The sequence below is a fragment of the Ostrea edulis genome, chromosome 7 (assembly GCF_947568905.1).
Source record: "Ostrea edulis chromosome 7, xbOstEdul1.1, whole genome shotgun sequence".
Classification (NCBI taxonomy): Eukaryota; Metazoa; Mollusca; class Bivalvia; order Ostreida; family Ostreidae; genus Ostrea; species Ostrea edulis.
In genome coordinates this window covers 21,660,499-21,685,716 of record NC_079170.1, presented here as the reverse complement: position 1 = coordinate 21,685,716, position 25,218 = coordinate 21,660,499, and the positions used below count along the sequence as shown (strand labels likewise).

The following is a 25,218-nucleotide window of genomic DNA, read 5'->3' as shown; positions in this document are numbered from 1 at the left end:
AAAATAAATCTGAAGTTAAAGTTTTCATGTATTTGGCTGGGTGTATATATATACTAGTTACTTTCATTTCATTACGTCATTAACGACCACACGGTTTGTAGAGGAACTTGTGTAGGCCTACTTTTCTATTGGGCATCGCTATGAATAAGTTATGAAAAACGGCTAACTTACACAAAAGAAAAACATACGTCATTCTTAGCACTTGTGCTGAGTTCCTGCCACTCGAACGAGAGATCGATGATCAATCAGAAAAGACGGAATTAACCTGTGCTTTATAAACTGCATGTGAAAATGGAATACTTTATTTGGACAAAGCCCACCTTCTAAGAGCATCGATCTTCTTACACGATATAGCATCTTAAACAGAAAGTTTAATAATATTTGCCGAGAAAATGTATTTGATTTAAGAAATGTTGGTTTGGTATACAGGTTAAATTCAATGAGTAAATTCGATGAGAGCGAAAGCACACTATCAGTGGAATTTAGTGTTACAGGGGGGGGGGGGGGGGGGGGGGTGTTCAAACTGCACTCGCTCTCAACCCATTGTGCATGGTGATTTGCTAAAGCATAATTCATATTCAGTATATAAATTACATTGGCTAGATCCTGCTTTACGTCATTTTAATGTACTGTACAAGCGTAGAGCCATGCTGTCACGGGTGGATTGAATCTGAAGGGAATGATCGATATCGATGGACTGAAAGCCTGAACGGAATGATCGATATTGATGGATTGAACGGAATGATCGATATTGATTGATCGAGTCTGATTGAAAAAATCGTTTTCTTTGGATTGAAATTCCAATTGGGATGACCAATATTGATGAATTGAGAGTCTGAACAAGAATGATCGGTAACATGGAGAGAGAGAGTGATAGGAGCGACTTACGAAAATGATCGGAATGACCAATCAAGTTGTATTGCTAGTACTATAAAACAAAGAAATCGACTAATAGGATGAGGCCATGCAGGTGAACATCCTCGCAACTACAATTGTTCAAAGCAAGATCCCTTGGGCTAGATTTATTCGGCAAACTTCGGCAGATTCCGGTACCCTCCGTTACCCTACATCTAGATGGAATCGACCACGCGGTGAGCGGAGTGGGGCTAGATTGAGGCCGTGGTATTGCCGCCACATTAAAATGGAGAAAAACTTCAAAAGCAAGCAGCCAATGCATTTGAAAATATCGATGTATCACACAGGCCTTATTATGATAAGTTATATTCGATACGAGACGAAACTTTCATAAAGAAAATCCAAAGACATATTTATAGTTTAGCGTGGGATAAACGCATCGCATAAATGCGAAATACTCTGATCAGTGACTTAGATAAAAGAGGTCTATCTATTATTGATATCAAATTAAAGGCACTGAAAACACCAGAAATTCCGAAACTGTTGAAATCAAAAGGAGTTCTATCCAATATTCTGAATAGCTCTTGTAGAAAACGCAATGTTGATATAAATTATGTACTAAGATTTTCAGAGACAACTGAAAAAAAAAAAGCATTAATGGTTTAGATAAATTGCAGCTGTTTTATAAAGAAATATTCTGTTAGTTCAGTCAACGTAAAGAAAAAAAATTAAGTTTTGCTAAGAGGTCACCAAACGAGACACCACAGCGACCATTGTAGAATAACCAAAATACCGTACCAACAACAACAAAAAATACATAAAGGAAAGATCAAACTGGCTGTGTGCAAATAGAAGACTTGCTTGTGTATTCAAAGCTACAAGTGTCATATTGTCCCCCAAAGCGAAGTATAGAATATAACTAAGGGTACACATTGTACTTTTTATGCTGAAAAGAAGATATAAACAACACTGATTAATCTCATAAATCCTATAAAGAATACAAAATCGAGAATATAGAGCAAACACCGACCTCTGTACGCACCAGGAGTGCTATCAGATGCCAAGGGGGGAGTAAGCATCCCCTACTGACCAGTAACATCCGTTGTAAGCCCTATATATTGATCAAGTAAACAGAGTAATCAGTATGTAAAGAACGGCCCAATAATCACGAAACACGTCAGACAACAATTGATCTGATGACATGCATGTTAAATTTGCAAATCTGATCATTATAACGATCATAGACTTTTGAAATCGCCAAGCTTTTTCTCAAAACGGCATCATCGGAGAGTATGACTTTTCGGCACTTTACACGACCATTCCTCACGGTGGGTTGGGGACTAGACTTTATGACATCATAGACAGTTGCTTCTTCAACAAAGATGGAAAACAGAAATATTCATGTCTGGTGGCCAGTTATTCGGGGGGGGGGGGGGGGTTACTTTGTTAGAAGCCGCTCCGTTTCCTCGCACAAGTACTCTGAGGTTAATATTAAAAATATGCTGGAGTTCGTTATTAACAATATCTTCGTGGTCTTTGGTGATCAGGTCTTCCAGCGGTCTGTTGGAATTCCAATGGGCGCGGGTTGTGCTCCTTTGTTAGCGGACCTGTTTTTATATTCTTGTGGAGCGAAATTTATTTTAAAACTTCTGCGTGGGAGGAGAGGATCTCTTGCTATATGGCCTCCAGTGCGTCGTTTGAATATATCGACGACGTTTTCTCTATTAACAATAGTTAATTTTCATTCATGTGTCGAGTCGATGCATCCCTGTGAACTCGAAGTAAAAGACACCACAGGGTCGTCCACTTCTGCTTCATACTTAGATATTTTTTGGAGGGGGGGTAGGTGTTGACGGCGGGCCAACAGGTCAACTTCATGATAAACTGGATGATTTCAGCTTCTCCGTCGTTGACTTCCCATATTTGTGTGGCAATATTCCATTATCACCTGCGTGTCGTGTTTATATCTCTCAAATGATTCGATGCGCAAGAGCTTCTTCTGCGTATGGTCGGTTTTTAGATCGGGACAGGATGCTGACAGACAGGTTGATGGTGCGGGGTTTTTTGTAGTCTCGTTTGGGGTGGGCGTTTCGCGAATTCTGTGGTCGTTGTGGTTTGCCGGTGCAACCTTACAATGGGTCGGGTGTTGTCTGGCTTGTTTCATTCAGACTGTTGGACCGTTCTTGGCGCGCTGGTTTTGGCTGCGTGTGGCTCCGTTTGCCTGATCAAGATATAGGGCTCATGGTGGGTGTTACTGGTCGACATGGGATGTTTATACTCCTCCTAGGCACCTAATCCCACCTCTGGTGTTTGCCCATCTCTCTATTTTGTGTTGCTTATAAAAGTTGTGAGATTGATCACTGTTCGTTATCTTCACTTTTTATGCTTACTTTAAAGGAGACTGTTGAAACCCCTACATCATGATTAATTAGTAACCTGCCTCAATCAATGATTGATCATACGCAGAACATGCTCTCTTGTATGCAATCAGTTGAGAAAAAAAACGTCATATGCATACGATGGAGAAGCTGAAGTTATTGCAATAACTACAATTTTACTTTTAAACAAGAAGCCCATAAACTTTAACGGTCATCTGAATAACATACAACACCTCTTCAACGGATACCTCAATCGGTCGGGTGTTAATTATTCTCAAAAATGAAAATAAATTGTCCTTACATTTCCAAATTACTATTCTCAATGTCCAAGAGTATAAAGGGCATCTTTAAAAAATAAATCTTGTAGTGTATTTTCACAATAAGACTTAACCCTCAATATCACAAATTCCACAATTTTCATAGCTATACATACAGCATTTTGTCCTAATACACTGAAGTAAAGAGGATACCTTTACTAGATGATGTGTATAATCACTAGTTTACCTATCTAGCTCTGTCCTATAGCCTGAACCCTTACGCAGGGGTAGAAAATTTTCTAATTTTAGTAAAGGGTTACATGCCCTTCATAACCATGAATAAATTATCTATTCACAATACAAAGGACTCCTATAGAAGTCTGAATGCATTTTTAATACGCATGTATACTCATTTGAGCTCCGTCCTAAAGCTTGAACCCCTGGCCTGAGTCCCATCCTAAAGCTTGAACCCCTGGCCTGAGTCCCATCCTAAAGCTTGAACCCCTGACCTAAGTCCCATCTTAAAGCTTGAACCCCTGGCCTGAATCCCATCCTAAAGCTTGAACCCCTGGCCTGAGTCCGATCCTAAAGCTTGAACCTCTGGTCTGAGCCCTGTCCTAAAGCTTGAACCCCTGGCCTGAGTCCCATCCTAAATCTTGAACCCCTGGCCTGAGCCCCATCCTAAAGCTTGAACCTCTGGTCTGAGCCCCGTCCTAAAGCTTGAACCTCTGGTCTGAGCCCCGTCCTAAAGCTTGAACCTCTGGTCTGAGCCCCGTCCTAAAGCTTGAACCCCTGACCTGAGTCCCATCCTAAAGCTTGAACCCCTGGCCTGAGTCCCATCCTAAAGCTTGAACCCCTGGCCTGAGTCCCATCCTAAAGCTTGAACCCTTGGCCTAAGTCCCATCCTAAAGCTTGAACCCCTGGCCTAAGTCCCATCCTAAAGCTTGAACCCCTGGCCTGAATCCCATCCTAAAGCTTGAACCCCTGGCCTGAGTCCGATCTTAAAGCTTGAACCTCTGGTCTGAGCCCTGTCCTAAAGCTTGAACCCCTGGCCTGAGTCCCATCCTAAAGCTTGAACCCCTGGCCTGAGTCCCATCCTAAAGCTTGAACCTCTGGTCTGAGCCCCATCCTAAAGCTTGAACCTCTGGTCTGAGCCCCGTCCTAAAGCTTGAACCTCTGGTCGGAGCCCCGTCCTAAAGCTTGAACCCCTGGCCTGAGTCCCATCCTAAAGCTTGAACCCCTGGCCTGAGTCCCATCCTAAAGCTTGAACCCCTGGCCTGAGTCCCATCCTAAAGCTTGAACTTCTGGTCTGAAACCCATCCTAAAGCTTGAACCTCTGGTCTGAGCCCCGTCCTAAAGCTTGAACCCCTGGCCTGAGTCCCATCCTAAAGCTTGAACCCCTGGCCTGAGTCCCATCCTAAAGCTTGAACCCCTGGCCTGAGTCCCGTCCTAAAGCTTGAACTTCTGGTCTGAGCCCCTTCCTAAAGCTTGAACCTCTGGTCTGAGCCCCATCCTAAAGCTTGAACCCCTGGCCTGAGTCCCATCCTAAAGCTTGAACCCCTGGCCTGAGTCCCATCCTAAAGCTTGAACCCCTGGCCTGAGTCCCATCCTAAAGCTTGAACTTCTGGTCTGAGCCCCGTCCTAAAGCTTGAACCCCTGGCCTGAGTCCCATCCTAAAGCTTGAACCTCTGGTCTGAAACCCATCCTAAAGCTTGAACCTCTGGTCTGAGCCCCGTCCTACAGCTTGAACCTCTGGTCTGAGCCCCGTCCTAAAGTTTGAACCTCTGGTCTGAGCCCCGTCTTAAACCTTGAACCCCTTGCCCGAGTCCCGTTCTAAAGCTTGAACCCCTGGCCTTGGGTTGATGAATTTCACATCATAACCATATACAAAACATACAGTTTTTCTTAGTGTTTTTTTTTTTTTTAAAGAATGCATTTCACCATTCATGCAGAGTTTTTTTAACCGCTCAACGAAGTTAACAAAAACTGCATTTAGCTATCCAATACACTCGCACTCTTTTATTTGACACATTCCAGAGTTGTGTGGACTCCTATAAAAAAACAACAAAGATTTTTGAAATTGCATTTTACAGCTTAAATTTCCAATAAGTAAACAGTATTATCCCTTGGCATATAACAGGTCATGTTTTGGGGAGGGCTTGATCACGATAACCGCTAACATATTGAAGTACTAGACATAATCTTCAGTTGGAGTTAGGAAAAATGAGTTTCTGCGATCGAGGCAAATGTTTCTTTTCCCAGATCGATGTAACACACAATAAACCCTATGCCCGGTCTTGGATTATCGTAACACACACACACACCTATTAGCCGTCCCATTTTCTGTCATAATGGGGGAACTGTGGAGTTAAGATATTCGATCGTTTTATGGTCTGTTGACCTTCGAACTTAAATCAGAGGCCACCATCAAATACTGACATTGTATAGTCCATAATAGGAAGTAAAACATACTGTAGATCAAATCTTTCAGACTGTCCATGAAATATTCAAGAGAGACGCTGTGTATTTTTGTGGCATCAATATTTGAAGCCGTCATGGAGACATGCGCAGTTTCCGTTCATGGGGATTCTCTTGTACATAAAGACCAAAAAAAAAAAAAAAAAAAACTTTCGAGAATGAAGCTTTTAGCCCTGGTTAGCGTGTTCATTATCATTCATAGGATAATGAATGACATTCATAGAACATGTCGGTAGTTTTCCTTTTTTCGCTTAATGTATCGGTGCTTTGAGTGCATAGAAGTGACTACCCGATTGGAGCCGGATCAAAGAATCAATCGGAAACGCTTTTCGCTGGTCCCTTTTTGCATTATACACGTGAAGTTTTACTAACATGGACCTTTCTAAATATATATATATATATATATAAAATGAAATGCACATTCATATCGATATTTTTTATGCAGTCAGTGCCTTTTGCATGCATGCAGTTCAAATTGAAACAATTTGCAAAATACCTCTTAATATGTACATGAAATTGCAATACATATCAAATTAAAAAAAAAATAGAGAAGCTATTTCTTGCGCTTTTTAAGAAACCGTTGTGACAATGCTCATTTAAAATCAATACCCTCATTGGTTTAAACTTTCTAAAAAAAAAAACGCAAACTAACCCAGAGACACCTGAATTAATCCGTCAAAGCTCGTCTAAATCTATCAATAAATCAGCTTTTAATTTTGAAATTGGATATCTGACTTCTTTGTGGTAGATATAAACACAGACGTTGTAACTATCAACAATACGCTGTGATATCGTTACAAACTTAAAGCCCTAGCCACTGGACTGAAACTTCCTTATCATGTAAAACCAGTCCCAGGATGCCATGACTGATTTTTAAACTGAGAATCAGTTAATATGCCCTCTTATCTATACATTGAGCAAACGGTCCAAGTAGCCTGCTATGGTCATTAGTCTCAAAAGATTTGGATGTTAAAATGACCGGCGAATATTTACTGACCGATTCGGACGACGATCATGTCATTCGTTAAAGTCCATCATTAAGCTATATATTCAGTCCTCCGTCTGTTGTTATGCATGACGATTTTGGAGTATGTTGTGTAATTAGCATCTTCCAGGGAGTAGAGGAAAGTGGAATGTGAATTCAATGACCCCTGCTTTTTGGATATGGGACCAAGGCCTCTAAAACTGTGTGCACGAATCTTTCAATAACCGAAACTGGAGATTCGTCTTCCTCGGGAGGAGGGGGGTTGTCATGGAACAAAATACATTAATTTTTTAAAACCTGAGCCCTGAATGTGACCAGCAAAGTGCAAAAACGTTAACAAAGGATTTGAAAGGTGGTCAAATGACAATGAAGGGAAACGCCACGAACAGAAGAATCTTCCAGTCTGATCACTCCAGGGTGGGCAAAGGCGCGAGAGTTTAGTAATGGAAACACGATCTTTTTCACCATTTGCTAGAAAATGACAGCTTGAGTGCACTCAATGACTAAATCGAAACAACATGACGTCTTGTAGCACCTACCAGTGTCAGTACCCGTAACAAAAACAAGCCAATAGCACCAATGTAATCCTTAAAGTCGATATACATGTACATGACAAGCAGAATATATATTCACGGCTTCGAATTATCTCTTCAGTATCACAGGGGCTAAGCCCGTTTTTGGCTCGAACTCTGTGATACCATAATTATAATAAGTTTTCGTGAAATCCGACTTACGAATATTTTATTTTTTTGCAGTTTTAATTTCATCGATTTAATCCCACTGCGAAATAAAAGTGCCACAAAAACAAGGTTACAGGCGTGAAAGTGTCTGTCACGATATGCATGAAGTGTACACAAGAACGTTGCAATGAGTACAAGAGGCCAATGGGCCTAGAATCGCTCTTCTGATACATTGTAGAACAGGCAAAAATTCTTACTAATCAAGATTCATCAATTAACAAAGTTTTATGATGTTAAGTCAAATAGTACCTGAAAATTTAAATGCAACTATCTAAAAGTAGGTCACGGTGACCTACTTTTGGTCGACACACTGAACACTCAAGATGCATCAACTGACAAGTCAAATAGTATTCAAATATAGCCATCAAATTCCAAAGGAAGACCACAGTGACCTACTTTTTGGTCCACACACTCCAAAGACTCAAGATGCATCAACCGACAAAGTTTGATAAATGAAATCAAATAGTATCTGAAATATTCAGATATAAACGTCAATTGCAAAATTAGGTCACAGTGACCTACTTTTTGGTCGACACACTCTGAAGACTCAAGACCCATCAACTGACAAAGTTTGATGATTGTAAGTCAAATAGTATCTGAAATATTCAAATATGGCCGTCAAAATCCAAAAATAGGTCACAATGACCTACTTTTTAGTCAACACACTCTGAAGACTCAACATGCATCAACTGACAAAGTTTGATAATTGTAAGTCAAATAGTATCTGAAACTTTATAAAATATAGCCGTCAAATTCCAAAAGTAGGTCACGGTGACCTACTTTTTGGTCAACAAACTATGATGACTCAAGATGCATCAACTGACAAAGTTTGATGATCCTAGCTTTCATAGTGTCCAAAATATGCATCTAAAATTGAAAATGTGAAATTTAAATGTCTGCAAAATTCAAAAAGTAGGTCACTGTGACCTACTTTTTAAAAAAAATATGTTTCAGACCTCTAGACGCATCAACTTACAAGGTTTGATGGTTTTAAACCTCTCGGTATCTGAAATAACAACCTAAAATGTATTCATAAATGATTAGCAATAAAATTCAGAAAGTAGGTCATAGTGACATACTTTTCACATGATGCAGTTCAAGGTCCCATGATCCATCACCTGACAACTTTTGATGATCATAGGCTCAAAAGTGTCCAAGATAGGCATCAAAATCCATTTAATAATAATTACCTGCGAAATTCAAAAAGTAGGTCACCATGACCTACTTTTGAGACAACATGATATTAGGTCCTAAGATGTATCAACTGACAAAATTGGATGATCCTAGTTCTTATACTATGCAAAATATCAAAGTTTTAACAAAACAAAATTTAAGGTCAACTTTGAAGTGACCTTGAGACCACACCCTTTGCCCCAGGATAATGCCTTGAACATTTTTTTAATCTACAACCTATCTTCATCCTTATGTGTAAGTTTGGTGATAATTTGCCCAGTGGTTCTTGAGAAAAAGATTTTTTTAACAACCACTACTTTTGTTTGCATTTTCCTAATTATCTCCCCTTGTTAAAGGGTCACAACCCTAGTTTTAGTACAAATGAAAGCCCTTGGACCAAGGATACCCTGTGACAAATTTGACAAAAATTGGCCAAGGGGTTCTTGAGATAGAGCCCTTTTTCCAAAAAGTTGACGCACCGCACGCCAGACATAAGGCCATATGATTAGCTCTTTGAGCCTTCGGCTCAGAAGAGCTAAAAATGAAATGAGTAAACACACTTAGTGAACATATTACAAATATTTCCACAACTATGGTCAAGATTGAGAAAAGGGCCACTTTATCATAAATCATACACATGCAGTTACTTTTTTGTACAGTGTATAATATTTTAGCTCTTGATTGATAAATTGCAATGCGATTTCGTAGTACTCCATGTGTACCTATATACACTGTTAGCCTTCAATTTACTCCATGAAATAATACCCAATGTTTGGTACAAGCACTATTTAATTTCTTTGAACTTGCCAATATTCTTTGCCCCATTAACAGAACTTGGATGTTTTTTAAATCCAGTATTTGATTACACTTTCCATAATAATCACTTGTATGAATAATGAATAGGTTTCGCCAGTCCCTTTGAATAATCCCTAGAATAACTCAAGGATATGGTAGGTACTTAAGATGCATATATATCACTGATAGAGAACATTTAATTATGTAACATTCCTTCCATCTGAATGAAGGCCGAAAAATCTCTGATTTTATCCATTTAAACAAACTTTTACGACACATCTGTTAAATTGTTACTTAGTTGGCAGAAAACATAAATATCTACATTAAGATTTCATGTGTGTTTTAATATACATAATTGTCAAATACAATTTTTTTTAAAAAGACAATTAAACAGAAGTGAAGATATTTCTGTATTAAGAACAAACAAGGGCATATTATGCATTTTTCAAACACAAATACACCACTTTTGTACAAGAGTGAAAAAAGCCCCTTTCATCAAAAGGGAAGATAATTGCTTAGGTTTATGAAGTTTCATTGGGGAACAGCTACAGACAGACAAATAGACACTCCACAGTGAATTCAGAAGAAAAATATGGAAATCAAAGGAATCATAAAACCAGCAACACAAGACTTGAACTCTTTGGGGTATGATAAATATAGTATTAGTTTGTTCTATATATGTACAGCTGTGTAGAGACATTTGTATATAAAAATCTCAGACCAATGATCGGCCAATTTTCCACTATTCACAAAATTCATAGAAGTAATACAAAACTATATATAAACAGTGGAAAATATATAAACACATCATATTAAAATATAAAGAAATTGAGAGATTTTAAAAGATCACACTTCAAAATAAAAACAGAAATAAAATTTTGTACATATATGATGTGAACTATTTTGCTTATACATTTTTTTTTTTAAATATTCACACTTTCCCTTTCCTCACTTCTCCATCATAAACACAGAATTCTCCCTCATAAACTCAACATATAAAAACCATAGATTTAAAAAATGTATGATGATCCTTTATAGAGTCAGATCCATATATGGCAGTAGAAAGTTAAAACACTGTGTTCATGCACTAAAGGAACTGGATGATGGAATCCATGCACTACAACATTCTGAGAGGCTCTGTTGATTTGGCACTTGGGCGTTGATCAGATATCTTATATCGTAAAATATATCTTCTTGATAAATATATGAATATTCATGGCATTTTGTTATGCATTTGTTGTTTCTTCTACCACAGAGTCTTGTGAGAAGACAGTAAATTTTTAAAAATTAATTAGTTTGTGTGAAAACAGATCACTTAAAATGATCATGATCATAAAAGTTTTATGCTAATATGCCTCATGACAGAATTCAAAAATACAAAACAACAGATCTGTAATGCTTTGTAACTCTAAAACGTGACCGACTTACGCAACGATGAAATTTAAAAGATATCTATAATTAACAGAAAATAAAGAACGTACTTGGTATATAATCACAGATCCATATTATTAAATGTCAAACATAGCAAAAGACGTCAATTGTTTTAAAAACTGATTCACTAACAATAATCCTTGTGTTAAGGGGGGGGAAAAAAAAACATGAAAAGAATTTTCTTCTGCGCTTAATTAAGATTAACAAAATTTGATTTAAAACTCCTGAGGTGAAATCGATACTGCCTCGAACATTATACAGGGTTATGCCAGTAATGAGGAATCAATATAATCTTCAGGACAGAGTCCCCTGACAAGGTGTACATAGGTGAATTGCAATATTCAATTATGCCAGGAGAAAAGAATATCTGTATCAATAATTTACATCTAGGCTCTTCTTTCTGCCCGTGAATTATCCTGAGATAACATATTGCTTTGATAGACCATTTCTTAAGATCGTGATTAAGAGAGTAAATCAAACATTGGTGTTTTTGACAAATTAATTTTCATTTTGCCTGTCGGAGTAAAAATGACATCTATGAATTGGTCCAATAATGAACCTGTTTGGTCTCGAAGGAAGTTGGAATGTTATACCAAATATATTATGTACTGTGCAATCAGTAAATAATTATTTCCTCAAATTATCACAATGATGGGCATAATCATATTTGCATTTAGAACAGTTATTGTATCACATCAAATGCATGCAAATATATATATATATATATATATATATATATATATATATATATATATATATATATATATACACATATACGCACACACCTCTTTTACATGGACAAGAAAATACTGATAAATTGGATTGCATTACACATAGACATTTTTCTCCATAAAAGGTTTTGTACGTTAAGCTGTAGTGCAAGTTTATACCATACAATCCAACACAAAAACATCCAGATGCTTCCAGTATTCAGATTCAAATGATAGACAGTACTTCTTCACACCAAACATGTTTGTCATACACATATCTTGTTAAACCATACACAATTATTGACTAAAAATCAAAGTAAATGTGGACGGCATAAAAAATATCACAAGAACACTATATCACAAGCAATAGCTCCTATAATGTTGAGCCGATTTGTGGCAGTCGGGTTCGATTGTGCATCGGTGCAGACATATCGTCTGTTATGATGTTATTTCTCCCCTTTCCACTCGATGTGCCACTTGCAAGTTTCGGTATCACTGCACTAGCAGTGTTGGCGGTGGATTTTCGGCGCGAAGCAGAATCTGCTCGATTATCTACAGTAGGAGGTTTTGGCAATCGACGTCGGAGCCAAGGGTGGCGTAATGCTTGTACGGGCGACAACCGTGTTGATGGATCCCATTCCAAGCAGCGCTTCATGAAATCGAGGAAAAGTGGGTCTTCACATCCTTTCAGGGCGGTCACCATTTCTTTGCTATTTGGAGGACCCCTGGGCTTTCCTCGCCTAGAACGACAGCCATTTAATACGGTGCTGCCATCTGGTAGAGTGGTGACAGTGCAGTACCGAGGATAGCCTTTGGAACTGATGAAATTCCTTGCTCGCTTTGACTGATCTAGCAGCTTCTGTGGTGGCATACCTTGTAATTCTATAATACACGCTAACTGATCCCCTTCATCTTCTCCAGGGAACAATGGATACCCTGTTAAAAGTTCAGCTAAAATGCATCCTAAACTCCACATATCTATTGGCATTCCATACTTGGCTCCTAAAATAACCTCTGGTGCTCTATAGAAACGCGACTGAATGTACGTGTATATACGCTGATGTTCATAACAACTGGAGCCAAAATCAATGACTTTGATGCCACTTCTTCCCTGCTGCTTAAGGAGAATGTTTTCAGGTTTGAGATCACAATGAATGATCCTATTTTTGTACAAAGCATCCAAACACTGCAAAATGGAATGTGCAAATTTCCTCACAAGCTGTAAGCTAAATCCCTGGAATTTGTTTTTCTTGATCAGTTCATACAAATTCATGCTCAAGAGTTCAAAGGTAATACATATATGGTTACGAAATGTAAAATGTTCCATCATGTGAACAATGTTCATGGCATTGTCCTTGTCTTGTTTCTTTAGATGTTCCAAGATCCGAATCTCTTCTTGAGCTTGACGATGAAATCGCTTCTCATTTCTTACCATTTTTAATGCTATATGTGAATTAATTTTGTGGTCATAAGCTTTAACAACCTGTCCAAAACTTCCTTTTCCAATCACTTTGAGCACTTCATAACGATATCCTATATGATCATGAGGTACATGAATATAAGAGCAATTTTCATCATCGTAGCCATTATTGTTGGCCCCTCCTACAACACCTTGTCGTTTTTTAGCATTCTGTCCCACAAAAAATATAGAAGGATAGTTGAAGATTTCATGATGTTCAAAAGAAGTCAGCTTATGCATGAATTGTTTCATAGCTGACTCCGGACTCATGGAATTGTTACGACGAGCTGCAGCAGATCCAGTCTTGCTCCCTTGACTTCCTGCACTGGAACTGGGTCGCATGTTCTGTGGTGGGGCCTCTGACTCTTTGCTTCCACCATGTTGTATAGTGACATGTTTGTCGTGGTGGTGTTTATGGTCCTCGTAAAGCTGCTGCACTTTGACGCCGTGTCCAGTATGACCAGTATTTGTAGTGACATGAGCGCTGTGGGCACCTCCAACAGTTTGGCTAGCGATTGGAGGGAGGTGGTGGCTTGTTCCTTCTAGAGTATTATGTGTATACATATCCCCGGTGGTTAGCATTGATCGAGTTCTCTGCACCTGTACTGGCAGAGCTTTCACCCGGGTGGTCATGTCCCCCGGTTTTTGCTATATATTTCACAATTTTTTGTCCTTACAGTCCACATTTGATATTCACAGATAGATCACACAATTTTGTTTAAATCCATAATCGTAAAAATCTACCTGATCTCTGGCTAACTTCTATTTGAACAACGTTAATTTCCACCACAGTCTGTTGCTATTTTCCACCATAAGTATGGAGGACTGGTTGCCAAGCACGACCTCTGTCGGTGGAACGTCAATGTGTTCTTTGTGTGTGACGTCATGGATACTGTGGTCACATGACAAAAATTGTTTAAAACGTAGAACACGGATCAAAACATAAAGTATTCTTTCCTAAATTTAGATATTTTGTAAATATTTTCACCACAACGATCATTGATGAATAAGGATAGATTATGTGAAACTTCTCCTACCTATACTGCGTGTCTAATGCAATTTTTGGGTCATATCAAATAATTTATATGCAACGTAGGAAAACTAGCTATTTATAATGCGGGTGTTCCTAAAACGCGGAACGGAAAATAATATGAGTCGGTCAGCGTTTTGTGAAATCAAAAGGATTATGAACAAGGGAAGCAGAAATTACTGAGAGAACGGGAAATCTTGGTCAGAATTCACCGTTTCGTATACTTCGAACATATAAATTATGTGTTTTGAAATCATTTTAACTTAATAAATATTATGAATCTATAATGGATGCCACGGTCCCCTTTTCCCGGCTTTGTCATTTTTGATCTCCCACCGATGTTGACAGGATGTTAAAAGAAAAAGAAAATAAAACTAATGTTCTGAAAAGGGGAGGAAGTGGGCATTATATGCAATTTTGTCTCCAAAATTGAATTCAAGGAAAATTGCTCATATTAATGTTATTATTTAACGTCAGTATTTAATTATTTTAAACACTTTTAAAACCACAAAACAGACACATGAATATGTGATTTTGGTGATTGAATAATAATTGTCTTGCAAGACAATAATTCTTCCTCGTATATTTCTGTCTAAAAGCGGTTATCTAACATAGTTTTATTAAATTTCTCTTGTTTTTGGACGAAATAAATATTTTAATAGTCATTAATTTGTGTATACATCCCTATATGGCATTGAGAAATTTTGAGAGAGAAAAATTGGTTGCCTGTCACAGCTAATGCCCCTTTAAGTTTTCAAATTTTGATATATATTTTTCTGGGTGCCACCTGACCATAAGAAACGATTCTATAAACCTAACCAATGAAGGTTTTAAATCACCCCCCCCCCCCCCCCCACACACACACACACACAACAACAACATTGAAAACATATATAATAATTTTCCCAAAAATTTCACCCTAACATAGCCTTTTTAACTTGCTGTTAATCGAACTTAATATTTTTAAGATAACTGATCTTGAATTTGATTTTTGTTTTACACCTGGTATATTATACCTTAATTTCTGTGAAAACGAGGGGGTTATTTATTTTCGGTCTTTCCTATTCCCTATTTATATTCGGTCTTTTAAAACCGAATATAAAAAAAAAACCCTCTCGTTTCCACAGAAATTTTAAAATTATATGCCTATATATGTATCACATCAAATTTTAAAGCGAATGAATCAGGTGCCTATAAAAGGTTTACTTCATTTGGATCGATTTACATCAAGTGCACGAAAGTTTGTACATGTACTGGAATCCTGCAGAGATATGAGATATAACAGAGAGAGAGAGAGAGAGAGAGAGAGAGAGAGAGAGAGAGAGAGAGAGAGAGAGAAACAAAATCAATTTAAACTACTTGTAAGGTAAAGTGTGCGACTGTAGTAAGATAAATTGACATATTTACTTCACAATGCATGAAATACATGTATAGTTAAAAGACTATAGTTCAGAATTGATGTTTAAATTAAATTTAAAGGTCATCTCACAATATAAATAATAAGGTACCAGTAGTTGGATTAGAAGTAAACTGTTAGATTGGTTCATTTCATATTTAACCCCTCGAGAGAATTTTTCACTCATATGGAGACGTTAGCAAAGCTGGTGAAGGGCTGCAAAATTTAGGTCTATGCTCAGCACTTACGGCCTTTGAGTTGGGGGATCTTCATCGTGCCACACCGGCTGTGACCAGGGGGCCTCGGTTTTTGCGGTCTCGATCATCCTAAGGATCGCCCCATTTAGTCACCTATTACGACAAGCAAGGGATAGGCAGTGGCGGATTTAGAGGGGGCGCAGCCGCCCCCCCCCCCCCCCCCCTTCCCCTAAAAGTTTCAAATTTAAGGTAAATCGCGGTATCTTGTTTCGGAAAATGTACTAAACGATGAAAGAAGCAATCATTTCTTCCACTTCCGGAGAAATAAAAGACAAAATCCTTTGATTTCTTGAATTACTTTATTACTTTATTGGGAGAACTTATTTTTTTCCAAAAAACCCTTAGAATTTGGGTCATTTTATTAATTTCACCTTATCAAAATGATAGAAAATAGTATAAATGACTTAATAGGAGAAATATTTCTAGCCCCATAAAATCTGTAAAATCCAGGAGCTTCCGGGGGCTTTGCCCCCTGGATCCCAACCAGGGCTTCGCCCTGGACCCACTGCCTCATAAAGGGGCGCCCCCGTAACCACAATTCCTGGATAGTAAGGTACCCCTGATAGGCCTACTGAGGACCTATTATAACCCTCATCCACTCGGGATAAATCAACTGTTAGAAGTTTTCGTTCATTTAGCATTACTTATTTAAACTGACAGAGACTGAATGACCGCAGTCCAATACTATAAAATATATCAACTGTTTGGAGTTCTCGCTATTTAGTATGGTGCAGAATTTTAAGAAAACAAATTCCTTAATAATCTTATTTGAATGAAAATAAAGCGTATTTGTTCGATTTTAGGTATTATCTAAGCTGCATTAATCATTCTAATCCCGTGGGCATCCAGGTTAGAATAAGTCCTCAGTGCCCCTTGCTTGTCGTAAGACTAAATGGGGCGGTCCTTCGGATGAGACCACAAAAACCGAGGTCCCCTGTCGCAGCAGATATGGCACGATAAAGACCCCTCCCTGCATGCTCAATGGCCATAAGTGCCGAGCATAGGCACAGGGGCTAAGCCCATGTTGGACCCGAACTCTGTGATACCATAAAAATATATAGAAAGGGCCGAGTCTAACTCTGACCCAGATAAAATTTATGGTAGCATAGAGTTCCGCCCCAAAACGGGCTTAGCCCCTGTGAGCATAAGCCTAAATTTTGCAGCCCTTCACCGGCAGTGATGACGTCTCCATATGAGTGAAATATTCTCGAGAGAGACGTATAACAACTTATTCTCAAATTCCGTTCTGTTTTTGGTTCCGCGTTTTAGCTACACCCATTTCTTACTTGGCTAAACATGTGCACACGTAGTTATGATTATATTACAAATCTTAAGTAACAGCAAAATGTATACAAGGTTAAAGTACATGCAAACTTTTAAAACATGTTAAGGACATAGCGACATTTCTGACATCTTCTTAATAATTATTTAAATTATTTCCGAAATAGGTTTAACATTTATCACTAAACGTTGTACATAGCTCATTGCTTAGATTACCTAACTAGTAATACAAAGGTCCCGGGTTCGATACCCGGTTATTTCAAAGATTCTCCTCTCCTTCTTCGCTACTGATTTTTACATTTTTACTTCAAAATCTTCTTCTCAAGAACAGCAGGGCCATGATTGGCCATATTAATGTTCAAACAACCCCAGATATTGCTGATTCAAGTTTGTTCAAATCATGAACCCAAGGGGGTAGAGAGGGGTCTCTGAAAATCCTCTCAAGAACAGCAGGACCGTGGTTACAGGTCGCAATATTGATATGCAAACATCTTCTGATACTGCAATACACCTCCGGGGGGTGGGGGGTGGGGACCGCAATAGGAGATTAAAACTTTATATGGGATTATACAGGAAAGTAATTAAAACAACTCCTTTTCAAGAGTAGCAGGGCCACAATAAATCATTTCAAAGCGCAAACGTTACTAAGTTGTGTGGATTCAAGTTTTCTATGCCTTCGATACAAAAGTGAGAGGGGGTGATTCATCCTGTCTGTCTGTCTGAAACTATATCCTTGTTCAGAACCTTTGAATGGGGAGTGATAGGTGACTCATATTTTTTGTGATAAGACCCTTGTGACATTGACCTTCTTTTAAAAAAACCTAACCTATTCAATATCTCCTGAACAATTTATGCAGGCATCAAACTGTCCCGAAATAGACACCAGATATTTTAATAATCGTATTTTAAATACGATTATGGAGTTTTTTGGTGAAGATGGCCCCGAACTTCGTCAACAGTCAATCTACAGCTGAAGCAAGTAGGATGCCTACAGGAGGTCATATGATGACAACCAAACCACAGAAGGCAACAAAAAGATGTGAAGTAGTTTATCCGCAGGACACACGAAAGCAACAAAAAGATGTGAAGTAGTTTACCCGCAGGACACACGAAAGCAAGAAAAAGATGTGACATAGTTTACCCGTAGGGCAAGCGAAGGCAACACAAAGATGTGAAGTAGATTACCCGCAGGACAAGCGAAGGCAACAAAAAGATGTGAAGTAGATTACCCGCAGGACAAGCGAGGGCAACATGGAGGTCACGTGATGGCCACACGACTTCTATTGAAAGCACGATAAGTTCGAATTAGGTAGCGAAAGATTCAGGTGACCTCCAGATGGTATAAAACCCTTCTACCAACAACTTTTGACCAAACTTGGCAGAGGTGGTCCGTAGATGGTTCCCTTTCAGAACTGTATACGATGATCCCGACGACGTACACAAAGAATGGCTACCATCAGCCGACATAATTTTAACATAGAACCCTAGCTATGGGGAAAATGTTCAGAAATCTTCTTCGCTTCCCAGAACTGTTTGCCCAATTGGGACTAAACTTAGATTAAATGGTCTTTAGGTGGTCCTCTTACAGAATGATATCCAAAGACCCCGGCTTGCATCCGAGATGGCCGCCATCAGCCGACACAGTGTTGACATAGGACCCTATGTGGAAATGTTTGACAATCTTCTCTGAAACTGTTTGACCTATAGGGACCAAACTTTGGTATAATGGTCCTTAGGTGCTAAAATGTTGGATCCTTATTGATGATTGGAAAAAATAATAAAAATGTTTAATCAAAAATTGAAAAACAAACATTCATTATTCCATAAACATTTTACTCTAAATTACAATGCAGTATGTGAAAATAATTTGTTCATATTTTCAGTGCTTGATTTTACTGTCACAACTTTGTTGGATTATCTTGTCCTGCCATGGCACCGAACCAGCCTTCGAGGTAAGGTAGCGACCCAGGTATTTCATAATTTGCCTTCCTGGGTTCCAACGTTCCTTGCCTGCTCATGGTAAACATCTAGAAGTACTTTGTCATTTCTCCATGGCCCTGAGATGACATTCTGGTTCAGGTCATCAAACTCCATAAGGCTGTTGTGGGTGTCTGGATATCTCAATCTGATGAGATTGTGAAGGAATCTGCATGTCTCTGGCCCCAGGTTCATGACCTCAGCAATACCAAAGGCGTTCTCCACTACACGCCTTGCTCTGGAGAGTCTCTAGTTAAATTCTCTCTCATGTTGCTCCGCATCTCTGCTAGTCAAAGGTTTACGATCCGCTCCGCTTCTCTACAACGTTGTAGAGAAGCGGAGCGCATCGTAAACCCTTGGCTAGCGAAGATGGTTGCTTCGTAATTCTTGTGGAAAAATGGTTCACCAGGCTCTTGTTGATCCCGGAAGTATTGTCCACTACTCCATAGTATCGGACAGGAACATCATCACCAGGTAGAGTCTAAATTGAATATATTGTTCGGACTCTACAGGCCTTCCTTCAGTTCTGAACCACTGTAAATACTCGCATCTTTGCTGGAACCATCAGAGCCGACATCAGTCCAGAGAAAATCGTATTCTGCATCGACCAGAGCCATGAGGACAATGGGGAAGAATAACTTGAAGATTCTGTGCACGGAGCCAGTATTCCAAGGACAGGTGACCGTTACATGATTGTCATCTAGAGCACCATAGCAGTGTGGGAATTGCTATCTCTTCTCAAACCGCGCAGGAATTGACGGTCCACCCTTCAGTTGTAGTAGGGCACTGGGTCAACGCAGCAGAAAGCTCGGCATTGATGGTATTACAGACCTCGTTAATGATGATGGAGATGATGTTTGGAGGAACTCTGAAGTGGTAGGACAGACTTGGATAATTGTACCAGCAGGCCAGGTGCTGTAGAGTGATGGACATCTTGAGATTAAGAGGGAGATACTTTCTGTACCGCGTGTCCTTCTCGATTCTGACTTCTATCCTTCGCAGGAGCTCATTGTATGGGGCTCTTGGAAGTCTTGTGTAATTGTAAAAGGCCTTAAATTCTCACTCTCTGTTTTAGTAGAATACTATATTGACCATCGTGTTGTCTTCTTTTGTCAGACAGCCATTTCCTGGTCCATCTAAACCTCGGTTTTCTCCTTCACTTTGGTTTGTCCCTGCCTAGAAAGGTAAATAACAAAACAAACAAAAAAAAACCCCAAAAAAAACAAAAAAACCCAACAACAACAACAACAAAAAAAAAAAAAAAAAAAAAAGTGTAATAAGACTTGTTTTCACTGGATTGAACGTCTGTCTGAGTCTTTGTTTACCTGTAAGAGGACGTGCTGGGTCTGTAAGAGTTGCTCATTATGATCTCCCAGTAGCATCAAAAGAAGCAGTGCTGCTGCCTTCATTTCCTGGTTGTCTCATCATCAAAGACAACCATTCTACAGGAACAGAATTGCGTTTATAGTTGGAGCTTTACACACGTCTCTGCTCTGTAAAGATGCTCCGGATTGGCTGAGAAAGATGCTGTGAGACTGGCGTTTTCTATACCATGAAAAGTGTGAAACGCTTGAGCTACTCATATCGGCTGTCTCCGCCGACACCGTCGTCCAATCTCGATGTTATCGTAGTACTTAATATAACACGATGAATACCCGACAACATTGCGAGAACTTCACGTAGTCATGTTGCCATCCGACGGATATTGGTCAGCTTCTCGTTTCCTTCCTATTGTCTTTGTGAGGAGGAAAATACCTGATGACACCGATTAATACACGTAGTGAAGACGAAGATGACACGTAGTCTAAATACCCCAATCATATAGATGTGTCCAGATAAAATACAAAAACATAATTTATTTCACTTGCCGATTATTAATTCCTAATTTTAAGTGCTATTGTCTAATAACAAAATGTAGATAAAAAATAATTTGCAAACATAACTGGCCCTCTAGGGGAAGAATTGTTGAGGGTCGGTTAAGGACACACACACAAATACCAATGTTTATGACGTTATCTTCGAAGGAAACCCTGGGATGTTGTTGCTGTCTTGTTTGTCTCCCCAGCGGCGGATCCAGGATTTTCCAGTTTGCCAGTTACATGTATATGTTTTCTATGAAAGAAAATAATACAGATGCACCCCGAATCATTATTTTATTTACAGTTTTGAGACCATCGCTGTGGGGACATAGACGCAGGCACTTGTTTCTGTACGTAACTTACGACCTCTGTATACTAATAATAACACGTGTTGTTATTAGTATAGAGGTCATAAGTCATTTACAGAAACAAGTGCCTGTGGACATAGACCAAAGAGTTGCATCAATACTACAAGTGAAAGCAATAGGTCACACGCCTCTCTGACTTGGGTGACCCACAGGGTCTTCTTATCTAACTTGTTCTTAATCTATATCTAACCCTAACCCAACTGGTCACAGTAGCTCAGTGGTAGAGTGTTCGTTTTGTAACCGGGAGGTCATGAGTTTGAGTCCCACTTGTGCCATGGCTGTGTCAAACCTAAGAAATTGAAATATAGGTAGTGATTGCTCCTTCGCCAAATACTCGGTATTTAGATGTGAAAATCACGAGTCTTTCGGATAATGGATATGATCTTAAAAACGGAGGTCCCATGTCACGGCAGGCATTGGCACGATTAAGAACTTTCACTGCTACTGTCCTGAGCGCTAAGCATCTATAGGTCTAAATTTGTAGTACTTCACTTATAGCTGGTGATGTCTCAAAACGTGTGAAATCAATCAATATTATATAGATTGAGAACAAAATGGATAAGAAACCCCTGTGGATGACCTAGAAAGTTTGAGAAAAAGTGCAGTTTGTTTTCTATAAACGTAAAAAAAAAAGTGACAAACAGAAACTCTTACAAAATGGGAGATAATATACTTATTAATATCGTGGATAGTATAATTTCTTCATTAAATTCACAAACAATTGCAAGAGACGCTTTAACGATCATGTGATATGTACATTTTATGGTCTTAAGAAATTATTGTGTTACTCGTCTGCTTTTTATGCTTCTCCGTTTTTATACTGTGTACTAGTAATAGTATTACTATCAGTACTTTGATTATACTTTGTACTAGATGATGGATACATTAGTATTACTATTAGTACTTTGTTTATACGTTGTACTAGATGATGAATACATTAGTAATACTATCAGTACCTTGTTTATACGTTGTACTAGATGATGAGTACATTAGTAATACTATCAGTACTTTGTTTATACTTTGTATAAAGTTTATACTTTGTACTAGATGATGGGTACATTAATATTACTATCAGTACTTTGATTATAATTTGTACTAGATGATGGATACATTAGTATTACTATCAGTACTTTGTTTATACTTTGTACTAGATGATGGATATATTAGTATTACTATCAGTACTTTGTTTATACTTTGTACTAGATGATGGATACATTAGTAATACTATCAGTACTTTGATTATACTTTGTACTAGATGATGGATACATTAGTAATACTATCAGTACTTTGTTTATACTTTGTACTAGATGATGGATACATTAGTATTACTATCAGTACTTTGATTATAATTTGTACTAGATGATGGATACATTAGTATTACTATCAGTACTTTGTTTATACTTTGTACTAGATGATGGATACATTAGTAATACTATCAGTACTTTGTTTATACTTTGTACTAGATGATGGATACATTAGTATTACTATCAGTACTTTGATTATAATTTGTACTAGATGATGGATACATTAGTATTACTATCAGTACTTTGTTTATACTTTGTACTAGATGATGGATACATTAGTAATACTACCAGTACTTTGTTTATACTTTGTACTAGATGATGGATACATTAGTAATACTATCAGTACTTTGATTATAAAATGTACCAGATGATGAATACATTGGTGTTATACACAATGGATAATTTAGAATCAAATTTTATCATATCGCAGCAAAGTACATATTTGATTCCTGAAAGGGCATATCTATACATTTCTAGTTTTCAAAGAGGGCATTTTACTCATTATAGGTAATCATACAAATAATTTTCTTGCTTGATGTCCACGAGTAAAAATTTTTCTAAAATATGGTTGGACTGCTTGCAGACGTCCTGCAGTAAACATTTTCTATTGCATTTTCAATTCGCAAAACTTTTCTCCAATCAACAACATCAAAACGTACGACTTTTCAACACTTTACAAGACCATTCCTCACAATAAATTAAAGACTAGACTTTTTGACATCATACACAGTTGCTTCTTCAACAAAAATGGAAATCGGAAATATTCATACATGTATCTAGTGATCAGTCATCCAAAAATTACTTTTTTAAACACCACTCTGAATCCACGCACAGGTACTCTGAAGTTGAAATAAAAAATATGTTGGAGTTCCTCATTGACAATATCTTCGTATTCTTTGGTGATCAGGTCTTCCAACAGTCTGTTAGAATCCCCATGGGCACAAATTGTGCTCCTTTGTTAGCTGACCTGTTTTTATATTCCTATGAAACAGATTTATTCAAAAACTTCTATGCGAGAAGAAAAAATCTCTGCTGTGACCTTCAATTCGACATTTATATATATCGATGACGTATTATCTATTAAATTAACAATAATAATTTTCATTTATATGTCGATTTGATATATCCCAGTGAACTCGAATTAAAAGACACCACAGAGTCATCCACTTATGCTTCATACTTAGATATTCTATTGAAAGTAGATGTTAACGGCAAACTAACAAAACAACTGTATGGCAAACGGAATGATTTCAGCTTCTCCATTATCAACTTCCCATATTTATGTAGCAATATTCCTTTATTATCTGCATATGGTGTTTATATCTCTGAACTGGTTCGATATGAAAGAGCGTGTTCTGCGTATGATCAGTGTTTAAATTGAGGCAGGCTAATAGGCTACTGACAAACAAGTTGATGAAGCAGGGATTTCAACAGTCTGGTTTAAAGTCAACACTTTGCAAATTCTATGGTCAAAACGATCTAGTTTGCCAATACAACCTATCATTGGGTCAAATGCTGTCTGACGCGTTTCATACCAATTGTTAGGCCGTTCTTGGCACACTGATTTTGACTCAAGATAACTCCGTTCACCTGATCAGGATATAGGGCTCACAGCGGGTGTGACCGGTCAACAGGGAATGCTTACTCCTCCTAGGCACCTGATCCCACCCCTGGTGTTTCCATGGGTCCATGTTTGTCAACTCTCTATTTTGTATTGCTTATAAGAGTTACGAGATCGATCACTGTTCATTATCTTCACGTTTCATTAATCTAGCCCTACCCTGGTACTTGGACCCTGGGGTCATGAATTTCACAATTTTGTAAGAAGACTCAATTTCCATTTTTCCTCCTGGATGTTCAGAAGTAAAGAGCCAATTTTCTGAGACATAGTTTTAATGCATTTTCAATATATGACTTACAGCCTCTCCCTATTGTCTGAACTCAGGAGTCACAAAATTCCGTTTTGGAAGAGAGCTCAATGCTCTTTATAATCATGCAAACAATTTGCCACCTTGATGTTCAGAAGTAAAGAAGAATTTTTTTTAAGTATAATGCATTTTTAATATGTGACCAACTTGGCTCCACCTTTGGGCATGAACCCTGAACCCATGCAGGGGTCATGAATTTCACAGTTTTGGTATACAGTTTGATTACTTAAAAGTAAAAAAGACTTTCGATGGTTTGGCCACATCCCTCAAGCCCCAGGGAGGCGGAGACCATGAAATTCATAATTTTTGTTCTCCCCGATCCATACACGTTACATACTAAAATTGGTTTCGCCATTCCAGAGAAGCTAAAATTGTCCAAAAGTTTATGACCAATGCACAACTGACGACTAACGATGAAAGCAAGGTATCAATGAGTCACCTGAGGGATTTAAGTGACCAAACAATCTTGTATAAGACTAGTATAACTATTCTATATGCCTTCAAATCAAATACACATCACCAGGTCAGACGTATGCAGTAGTTTATATACTACTTCA

General features: G+C 38.3%; 1 protein-coding gene across 1 annotated transcript; it reads right to left on the bottom strand.

The window, feature by feature from the left end:
• Positions 1–9,984: 9,984 nt before the first annotated feature.
• Positions 9,985–14,659, bottom strand: LOC125655918 (dual specificity tyrosine-phosphorylation-regulated kinase 2-like). Its single transcript, XM_048886450.2, has one exon. The coding sequence runs from the start codon at positions 13,892–13,894 to the stop codon at positions 12,176–12,178; it is 1,719 nt and encodes a 572-aa protein (XP_048742407.1). The 5' UTR covers positions 13,895–14,659; the 3' UTR covers positions 9,985–12,175.
• Between the last annotated feature and the right edge of the window lie 10,559 nt (positions 14,660–25,218).